The sequence below is a fragment of the Pipistrellus hanaki genome (genome assembly GCF_964339955.1).
Source record: "Pipistrellus hanaki genome assembly, chromosome: 2".
Taxonomy (NCBI): Eukaryota; Metazoa; Chordata; class Mammalia; order Chiroptera; family Vespertilionidae; genus Pipistrellus; species Pipistrellus hanaki.
Window position 1 is genome coordinate 112,240,322 of NC_140504.1, and position 11,490 is coordinate 112,251,811.

The following is an 11,490-nucleotide window of genomic DNA, read 5'->3' on the forward strand; positions in this document are numbered from 1 at the left end:
AACTTAGAGTCCAACTTTTTCATCTAACACAAGACTTGCCAAAAATCTGTCTTCCACCAAAGATAAGTTAATTCTTCTTGACCATGACTGATATTCAACTATTTACAGATAAATGCTTTGTTCTCCAGGCATCATGGTGCAAAACTCTAGAACCTCGAATTGGTACTAGTTTAAATGGCTGACCAGATCTAAACCACTTCCTAAAAAAAATCTAGGCCTATCTGCAGGTGCAAAGGACCACACCATGTCACATTCTTCCCAATTTAGAACACCATATTAAACTTACTATCAAACACACTTGATAAAGGATTCTGCAATTCCCCCAACTTCCTTGCTCTCCTGGCAGAGACCAGCTTAAAATGAATATTAGAAAAGGGAAAATCCACAAACACTAACCATTCAATTCTCTACATCTCCACTTACCAAAAAGTGTGCTTTTGCTGTCAATTAAAGAATAATAAAAGTGTCCTAGGAAGATGACTCTGTCTTCTTTTTAAAAATCTACAATGGAACTTACTTAGCATCATGTTATTCTGAGTCTTTTGTTTAACAGTTATCCTGCTGAGAGTTTAATACTAATAAAATGTTGCACTCACCTATCCACTTTGTCTTGACTATCAAGAAGGTCAAAGCTGAATTTCATGCCCACCTGACATAAAACATCCTCAGCTTTGGAATTTGGTATACTATCTCCATCTTTCTATTGCCTTCATTTCAGACTCCTATTTCTTTTCTTCTTTTTATGTTTCTGCTTGTTTGCTTGTTAATCCTCACCAAAGGATATTTTCCCATTGATTTTTTTTTTTTTTTTTTTTTTTAGAGAGAGTGGAAAGGTGGGGAGAGGGAGAGGAGGGAGAGAGAGAGAGAGAGAAACATCAATGTGAGAGAGACACATCAATTGGTGGCCTCTTGCATGTGCACAAACCCAGGCATATGCCCTTGACCAGGAATCGAATCTATGACCCTTCAGTGCATGGGCCAATGCTCTATTTCCTCAGCACATCAGCCAGGAATGATAGTGCTGTGTTTTGTTATTTTTCATTGAAGTCACCTCAGAATTCTTTGGGAAATGAGCAAAGGATATAAATAATTTAATAATTTAATTTTCTTCATTATTACTATTTTTTTTTTCCTCAGTGTCCCCTAAAACTCTCCCTTTTCTGTACTCTTGTGCATGCTGTTTACCCCAAATACAATCCCTACTATTTCTAGCATTCAATGACATCTCCCAGGCTCCTGAGGTTAAACGAAGCATTCATTTTGTTCCTAACGTACTTTTATAATACTGATTTTTTCTCCCATATGCACTGTCTTTTCAAGTTCCTCAAAGTCTATGAGATCCTAATGGAAAGGGAGTACATCTTACATACACTGAGTGGCCAAATTATTAGGATCTCTAAACGCATAATAATCTGGATATATATATATATATTAGAGTCTGGGTGCATGCATGAATTTGTGCATGGGTGACTCCAGCCAGCCTGGCCAGGGGGAGGGGATATGGGCAGTTGGCCGGCCTGCCTGCTGGTCGAACTCCTGGTTATAAGGACAATTTGCATATTAGCCTTTTATTTTATAGGACTAGAGGCTCATTGCACAATATTCATGCAAGAATAAGCCCCTGGCTTCACTCCCAGCTGCCCAGGAGCTGGCATGTCCCCGCTCCTAGGCCTTCCAGGAGCCAGCAAGTCCCCGCTCCTGAGTCACCCAGAGCCAGCAGGTCCTGGCTTCTGTCTGGAGCATCACTCCAGTAGCTCCCTACAACGCCCCCCTTCCCTTCATAGCAGGCTTCACATGGCTCCAGTCTGCATATGCAAATTAACCTCCATCTTGTTGGGTTAATTTGCATACTCACTCTGATTGGCTGTAGGCATAGCGAAGGTACAGTCAATTAGCATTTCTTTCTTTTATTGGTGTAGATATACACTGAGTGGCCAGATTATTATGTGTTCAGAGATCATAATAATCTGGCCACTCAGTGTATATTTATATTCCCAGTAGCATCAAAACAAGCCTTGTATGTGGCAGATACACAGTAAAGACATGTTCTGTTAATGGGAAGGGTATGTTAGCATTTTTGAAAGCTCACTGGGTGAAACCATGTGGGAAGTAGGCTGAAAAGGAGTTTCTATCTTAAAGCAATTTACAAACCAAAAAACTAAGATAATAAATTGCCTATGTAGCCAACAGGAATGGCATATATGTAAATACACATAAAGTTCCTGGAATGGCTACTTCTGGCAGGATTAGTCAGTGTTCACAAAGACTTTTAGTGGAGTTAAAAGGAATAGACTGTGAGGATATGCAGTCACAGTTTAATGACTCCAAAGATGTACAAGGCAATAGTATTCAGAGAACAGCAAGTACATTTCCATGGATATAAAGATCGACAAGCATCATTAAATAATGGAGTGAATTTGGGGGACAGCAGACAGAGGGCCTATAGGCAGCAATGCAAAGCTAGGGCCTGGTTTGTGTGTGTGTGGTTTTTTTTTTAAGGTAATTTAATTAGATAAAATCTTTGGAAATGATGCACAACTACTGTGTCAACAATTGATAGGAACAAGAAAGCTAGACTATGAGGCCTGACAATAAGTATTAGTGATGCCAGTAAGTACTGGCTTTCTGCACTCATCCTCAGGTGGGTGTGTAGGACAACCCATTTAAGAGCCCATCTGGCACAATGGCGACAAGAGCCCTAAGGCCACAGCAGTGGCTTTCACCTCACCTTCTTGAATCTTAAAATAAACAATCCCTCTCTCTCTCTCTCTCTCTCTCTCTCTCTCTCTCTCTCTCTCTCTCACACACACACACACACACACACACACACACACACCACACAAACACACAGAGCTGTAATTTCAATTGTGTGGCTTATCACAGAGGCAGTATAACAAATTGCCTCAGAGCAACTCCTAGGTTCAAATCTCAGCTCTGACACTATTAGGTGTGTACTTCCAGGGAACATATTTAACTTTACTTAGCTAGATAAAAACTGTACCTTCCTCTTAGATAAATATATAAAATGTTTAGCAGAATGAGTAGTTCAGTAAGCTCTCACCCAAATTATTTTTTAAATGGACAATAAGGTATGGATTTTGAGACCCCTTGTATTTACTTCACAGTCCTCTGGAAATCCTTGATACCCAAGTTGGGAGTTGCTGTCTTAGAAGTATATTCTATCTGTAAGGATTTATGTGACAGCTACAATGTTCAGCATTGTGCCACAGCCTACAGAAGCCAACACAAGACCCAACAAGTAAGGGGACAACGCAGAAGGTGGATGTTGGAAGGACAAGGGATTGTTGCAGAGATTAAAAGGAGACTGAAACTCAAGCAGGAGTTTAAAGTTGGAAATGCTATGGAGAGCCAAAGAGGTCTGGTCAGGGAGTACCATGCTGAACATGTGCTTAAGGAAGACTACCCAGTGGTAGCCTTTAGAGCAAACTAGAATAGAGGGCACATCTCTCAGAAACAACCAGGAGACTGGGCTCAAATCTCTAAAGAAGGTTCCATTCCTAACCTACACTGATTCATACTGCTGGTCACTTACACTGAGTGGCCAGATTATTATGATCTTTGAATACATATGTATGTACATATATTATTATGATCTCTGAACGCATATGTATGTGTATGCGTTCAGAGATCATCATCATCATCATCATTATATATATATATATATATATATATATATATATATATATATATGTGTGTGTGTGTGTGTGTGTGTGTGTGTGTGTGTGTGTGTGTATGTTCAGGGAGAGAGAGGGAAGGGCTGTGCATGAATTCTTGCATGGGTGGGGTCCAGCCAGTCTGGCCAGGGGGAGAGGACATGGGCGATTGGCCAGCCTGTCTGCTGGTCGAACTCCTAGTCGAGGGACAATTTGCATATTAGCCTTTTGTTATATATGATATACACTGGCCAAATTATTATGCGTTCAGAGATCATAATAATCTGGCCACGGGAGGGGGAGGGGGGGATTGGTAAGATATGTACACATATAATAGCTGGCCATTCAGTGTAAATTGGTTTAGGCAATACCACTGGTTACATTAACAGCTTAATTAATGTCTTTATAATACTTAGGAAAAAAAATTTACCTAAAACAGCACATGTAGGCTTAGTAAATATTTGAACTTCAGATTCAATCTAAGAAATTGGAAAAAGGGGAACCAACTGCATAAGAGTCCTCAGCATTGGAAAAGGATAGACAGTACGTAGGCCAGGCCCTTGCCTGAATTTAAGGGGTCCCATCCTCAACCCCAAATCCTTGATCTACCCACCTCTCTTGCCAGTTTTCAACCACTTGTTTATTTGTAATTACCTTAAACATAGTAAAATGCATAAATAACCAGAAATCAATCAGATATCCAGTAGTTAAAACTTTCTAATCTTTTCTGACTCTCCATCTGGCCAATTTCAATTTTTCTCTAATGCTAGAGCTTTGAGAGCAGGAGTTTGAATCCCAACTGGGCACTTCCTAGTTGTGAGATGTCAGGCAAATCAAACTCACATACTTCGTTTGCCTATCTGTGAAGTGGGGATAACCTGTCAGAAAGTAGTTGTGAAAACTAAATTGTTAATATCAATCAAGTGACTAAAACATAATAAGCACAATATGTATTAGTTATTATTATCATCTTTATTACAGAGTAATATTGGCTACCACTAGATCCCGAGGAGTACAGCTATCACATTTTTTTCAACAAAAACACACGGGCAAAACTATTTCATTGTCACTGAATCGCACACAGACGCAGTGGTCAGCCCCTACCTGTTGCAACACCTTTAAGAGATGAGGGTCACAAACTGGCCTGCACATGAGGCTCCAACATGCAGGACTGCTCCTCCTGAACTACCTCAGCTCAGAGCTCATTTCTCTGGAAACAGAAACCTAGCATTTGTGAACAGAAATCTCAGAAGTTCATGAAATTTTAAAAAGTTTTTGTAATATATGCTTTCAAAAAAAAAAAAAAAAGTATTTCCTGGTCTGTGACCCACAGCACTACTTTGTCGTTTTCTCTTTTCTATCTAGAAATCTGTGAGACTGAACCAAAACTGCAAGAAACTTCCTCCCCTGCTAACCAAGCATTAGCAGGTAAGCGGCCCTAGGTGACTCCACATACACATCTTTACAGATAAACGGTCCTTCCCTCCGCCCCCGGCACTAGAGTCCGGTCGCCAAAGAACTGAAATCTAAGTGCATCCTAGAGGGCTTGTAAAGACGCGGGCTACCGTCGCCTGTGGACAGGTGAGAGGGTCGCCTTGCTCCGCTGTGGGGACCACATCCCGTGCAGGACGCGCGCTCCCACACCCGGGAAGACCAGAGACACTAACGCAGTGAGAACACTTCCACAGCCACATCTGTCCGCGACCTCTCGGGCAGCACCCGCCTTCCGATCCGCCCAGGAAACTGTCCCCGGAACGCGGGCAGCCCCGGCCGGCGCGAGGTGCACACGTGCCCGGCGGCAGCAGGCCGGGCCAGCCCCGCCTCGCACTCACCTGGCCGGTGATGCCGGTGATGAGCGCCACCTTCCTGGGCTTGCCCATCTCGCCATCCCCGGAGCCCCTGGCGCTGGGGTAGCGTGCCGGAGCTTGTGCCATATCCCCGCGAGGCGTGCAGCAGAGAGCAGGGCGGAGCGACAGCGAGTGCAGCCGAGGCAGCAGCGCCAGGAGACGTGGGAGTGTAACCCGCGTGCAAGTTGCCTCGCCCGGCTGCAGGGAAGAGCGAGCCGCGCGGCCAGCGCCACAATCTGACAGGGAGCTCGGAGGCGGGTGGGAAAGGCAGGGGGCGGGCCCAGCGGCGAGGCGACGCGGCGGCGTGGCTGCAGCCAGGCGGGCGTGGCGTCATCCCGTAAGCCCGCGACGTTCCGCGGCGCCAGCGACAGGCCCCGCCCCCCGTCAACGGCCTTGGGGGGAGGGGCGGGGCACCGGAGGGCGGGGCTTGCCGCTGGGCTCTGAGGCCTCTGGCTGTGGGCTAACCTGCAGCCTCAGGACAGGAAGTGATACTGGTCCAGCTCCTGGCTTGGCCCTGGGCCAGGGAGAGAGCGGGGTTAGCCGTCAACATCTCATCCATCACTATTTCTCCCTCGGTGGAACCCCACGTCCTCTCCTTCTCCGTCTGAATCTCCCAGGAATCCTAATGAGAACCCGAGGATGCAGAGAGAAGCTATAGGCAGACCTTTCTGTTAGGAGAAAGCCTGGAGTTCCAAATCTGGGTGTCACGGGGCCTTGGGTCAAGGCTTTAATAATAATTTCTGGAAACTTGCTGCAATGTTTTTTTTTGATGAGTCTGATTTTGTTTCTTGAAGGTCACTCACTAGCTTTACAAGACCCCTGAATGGGGATCACAGTTGTGGGGAACAACTAACCTCACCTCTAGCCTGGCTTTCTGGCTCTTTTCACATTTCCCAGAGTTCAGAGTACTGATAAGACACGAAGTCTCTGGCCCGCACACAATAAGGAAATGTTGAAAAAAATAATTCACACAATAAGGAAATATTGAAAAGAATGCGGGATCAATAAACCTGAACATGGCTAACCTCAAACAAAAGTTCAAATACAAGGTGGTGGCCTAGCTTGACGTCTATTTAATTTGGCTTCTGTGGGCAGCTGTGCATTGAGCCAGGAAAGGAGCAGAGATGACTGGGACACTGTAAGGACAGCAGGTGTGTGTAACATAAGCAGTTGACTAGAATCCAGGGAGAATACAGAAACTTCCTTATCACTATTAATCTACATATGGCAGGCAAGATCACCACTTTAAATTGCAAATTAAGTAATTAAGAGAGTGTTCAATCTAACACACAAATCAGACCTCAAATTTCAAAATCAGAAAATCTGAGGAATAAATTAAAAATCTCTTCCCTGCCCTGGCCAGGCAGCTCAGTTGATTACAGCATCCTCAAATGTATCCTCAGGTGAGAACTTTAGAAAACAATCTTTATCCCCTAAGTGCCTCAGAAATACTCCTTAGCTTCATAGATAGGCTTGTCTTTGATTTCACACCTTGCCTTTCCTCTCTCCATCCTATACAGAGAATAACTGAATAAGTGTTACTTGCAGTAGCACAAGGGACCTCTGAGTGGTGAATGAAAAAGCCCTGTTGTAGAGATTGCACCCTTCAATTTAGGGAAAATCACTGTAAGCAAGTAATGTCTTTGAACTCTACTAAATTACCTTAATAACTTATTTTTATTTAATATTAAAATGCTTTGAACTTGCAAATAAGTCATTTAACATTTTCCTAAAAATTGCTGGAAGAAAGTGGATACTCAGAGAGGACATGCCAAGTTTATCCTGTAGCTGTGAGACTTCCTATCACGCTACTGAATACTGCACACTTGCCTGTCCTAGTAAGAAGAATGACGGTTGAAGATCCATAGAAAGAAAATCAATATCATAGGGCCTACAAATAAAATAATTACAAAATATTAAGGTAAATGATAGTTCGGAATACAGTGGAAGGTTTTGAAAAGGGGGGTATTTCTCTTTAAAAGTTCTCTTTTAAAAAAAGGTAATAAAAGGACAATATAGGCAGTCCATGGGTTATGTCAGACTTGACTTATGTCATTTCATGGTTTCATCACTATCTCCCATTTACAGTATTTATAAAAAAAAAAAGTTCTATCATTTTGATCTATGTACATATGTGCTTTATCTTTTTTATTATTTACTGTATTTACCGCAAGTAAAGGTCAGGAATTGCTAACTTTCTTTTAAATATTTTTTACTGTTTCACTTTATTACTGCTGTGTATGTGCTCCATGTGAGGTGATGTAGGTGCTTATGTAGGTGGGTTTCTGACTTACAGCGAAAATCAAGTTACATCATACCGTAGGAATGGGTCTCCAGCCCGAGGACTGCCTGTGTTGGTTTTGTTAGGTTGTCATTAGAAAATACCCAAACATGGTGGTTTAACCTACTAAAGTTTATTTCCTCAGTTCTGAAGACTAAAAGTCCAAGATCAGTATGGTTTCTTCTGCAGCCTCCCTTTTTGTCTTATATGGGCCATCTTTATGTTCACAATAGAGACCCATTGCATGAAGATCTGTGCAATAGGCCTTCCTTCCCCTGGCTGCCAGCACCAGTTTTCCTCCGGCACCTGGGACTCAGGCCTTTGCTTGGCCACAGCAGAGAAACCAAGCCTTGAGGTTAGGCTTCTCCGTTAGGCTTCAGTGGAAAAGCCAAGCCTTTTCAGTCTTCAGTCTTCAGTCTCCAGTCTTTGCTCCGTGCCTGCATATGCAGATTAACCCACCATCTTTGTTGGATTAATTTGCATACTCATGATTGGCTGATGGGCATCATGGAGGTACAGTCAATTTGCATCTTTCTCTTTTATTAGTGTAGATGGCAGTCTCTATATGTGTCTGTGTCTAATTTCCTCTTCTTATATGGAAATCAGTCATACTAAATTAGGTCCCACCAAAACCTCATGTTAACTTAATTACCACTTTAAGAACCCTATTTCCAAATAGTCATATCCTGAGTTATTGGGGGTTAGGACTCTGACATGTTAATAGGGGGGAAGAGGGGAAATTCAATCCATAACAGGCAGCTGGAGGGAAAGAGAGGTTTTTGTTTGTTTGTTTGTTTGTTTGTTTGTATGTTTATGGCGGGAGGTGGGCAGAAACTGGGCTGATTTTTCTGGTGAGATCCTCTTCCTGGTTTGCAAAAAGGCTATCTCAATGCTCCTCACTTGGTGAAGAGATAGACATCTCTCTCCTATCTCCACTTATAAGGGCAGTAATCCCATGATGAGGTCTCCACTTGGATGGTCTAATTACCTCCAGACCGCCACCACAAAATACAACCACAATGCAGGTTAGAGCTTCAACATGTGAGTTTGGGAAGGACACAATTCAGTCCACAGCATCAAACATTTAGTATAGTGCTTAATATACTGAATAAGTTTTTTCACATCTTTGTTTCCCATTTCTTGAATTGAGTAGAGGCTCGTTATTCAAGAATAATGCCTCTGCTTTCCCCTTTGAAACATCTCTTCTCTTCTTTTTAATATTTTTTTTTTCTTATAGAACACTTGCTAATCTTTTACCTCAGTTTGGAAAATAAATGATAATGGTTAGCATGCATTGAGTGAGCATGTAAGATGAGCCATATCTTATTTAATTCTATGAGATAAGTATGATAAGAATCCCTGTTTTGTAGAAATTGAGAATCAAAAAGGTTAGTAAACTTTTCCAAGATCACATTGCTAGTGACTGGATATGGTAGATACCTGTTCCATATTCTATTTGAGAAAGCTGAAGTGTTAAAACCCACATTTCCCAGATCATTTTGCATCTAGCATTTTAGAAGCAAATTTAGTTCTGGCAGTCAGACATGTTTCCCTTAATCTGATGGTGGAAGTGAATGGATGCCATCTTTTCACTTCTTTTCACACTGACCTGAGAGTTTTTGGCAACTAGACTCCAAGTTTGGGTCTAGTCACAAGTTTCATGAGTACACAACCATTAGGGATGGTGGCATCATCAGTTTTCTAAATTCTAGCATAGAATTATATGGCTGGCTTAGAGGTATGTCTTTGACATCAATAGACCAGGCTTCTGCTCCTCCTCTTCTTAACAAAGATTTTTTTTAACTGAAAATTTTATTAAGACCATTGTAGATTGTAAGAAATAACACAATGATAGCCTGAGACCCTTTAACCTAATTTCCCCCATGGTCACAACCACAAAAACTATAGGGCAATATAACAAGTAGGATATTGACATCGATACAATACACCAATCATATTCGGATTTCCCATTTTACTTGTACTCATCTGCGCCTGCATGAGTGTGTTCAGTTTATACTGTTTTGTCATATATGTAGGTTTATTCATCTACCAAAGTCAAAATACCAAATAGTTCTGACAACACAAGATATCCTTTTACAACTTCATCCCTTGCCCCTGACACACATTAATCTGTCCTCCACTTCTAAAGTTTTGTCACTTCAAATGTATTATAAGTGGAATCACAGTTTTCAATCTTTTGGAATTGGCTTTTTTTTTTTCACTCAGCTTAAATTTCCTAGGGATTCATCCAAGCTCTGTATATCAATAAATTGTTTATTTATTGTTGAATAGTGTACATTTACGACGTGGACATACCATAGTTTATTTAGCCATTCAACCATTGAAGAAATTCTGAGCTGTTTCCAGTTTGGGGCTATGACAAATAAGCTGCTATGAATATTCATACACAGGTTTTTGTGTGACTGTAGTTTTCATTTTGCCTAAGAGTACCATCACTGGAAAGTATGGTAATTACACGTTTAGTTTTCTAAAAAACTGCCAAATTGTTTGTAACTGAATTTCTTACACTAAATTCCTTTCTATTTGAAATGCCTACAGTGGTTTCTGTGTCCCACTCAAAACCTGACATGGCACTACAGACAAAATACAAACTCCAAACTAAGGGCTCTTAACCAAGATTGAAGGACCAATAAATGGTTACTTGTATGTATAAGTATAACTAATAGAGACACATTATAGCAGGTAAAATATACAGTGGAGAACTAGAGACTGCCCTCCACTTCAGAATTTATATCATCGTGTTTCTCATGTCAAAAGGTGAAATTTAATTCCATGCCCTTGAGTTTGGGCTGGAATTATTCAATGTTTGCTTTGACCAATAGAATGTGATAGAAATGATGTTCTGAGACTTCAAGGCTATCATAAGGAGTCTTGAAACTTCTTCCTAGGTCTTTTAGAATCCTTACTCTTGGTAGTTCTGATGCAATGTGTAAGCTATCTACCATACTGAAAGGGCGATGTGGAGAGACCACATAGAGGGGACAGATGAAGAGAGCGGCCTGGTTGTCTTAGATGCCAGCTGAGCTCAACCTTCTAGCCTTTCTTGCTAAGGCACCAAACTGTGTATGAAGACTTTTTGGACACTTTTAGGCCATACTAGCCACCTTTGAATACTACTGGATGATTCCAATTGACTTCACAAATAGCTGAAGAATTGCCCAGCAGAGCCATGCTCTAATTACTGACTCATAGAATCATAAGCAGTTTGTCAGACAATAATCAGGCTTGATAGGGTTGGGTGTCTTCTTTGAGAATCAGAGTACCATCAACACTAACCTACAATATCTCCTATGGTAGTTTAGGAGAGAGGAAGGGACTCAATAGCTGAAAAGTTTCACCTATCACATCTCATTGGTTAGGGTTGCATCACATGTCTATGTTAGTCCTTCACTAACAAGGGAAATAAAATTATCATAAGTTTAGACTAATAAATATTCACCCCTAGTGCTCCTTTCCCTAAATACTTGCTGAGTACTCCTTTTGTTTGTAGTCAAACCATAGTGTCTACCATAATGACTATCTGCATCCACAGTCATTGTTCCAGGACCACACTTGATACTCTTTTGTCTCAACTATCTTCATTTCTCACTGACAGCTGCAGGTTCTGTCCCCACCAGTACTCATTACACTTCAGTAAGGTTCCTAAAGGAGCAAATACCTTTTTTTC

General features: G+C 41.7%; 1 protein-coding gene across 1 annotated transcript in view; it reads right to left on the reverse strand.

The window, feature by feature from the left end:
• Positions 1-5,808, reverse strand: part of GMDS (GDP-mannose 4,6-dehydratase) — a 609,262-nt gene extending 603,454 nt beyond the window's left edge. Inside the window, exon 1 of the mRNA XM_084873318.1 lies at positions 5,507-5,808. Coding sequence (XP_084729444.1) covers positions 5,507-5,608 — 102 coding nt within the window. The 5' untranslated portion in view covers positions 5,609-5,808. The remainder of the gene's footprint in view (positions 1-5,506) is intronic.
• Positions 5,809-11,490: the final 5,682 nt, after the last annotated feature.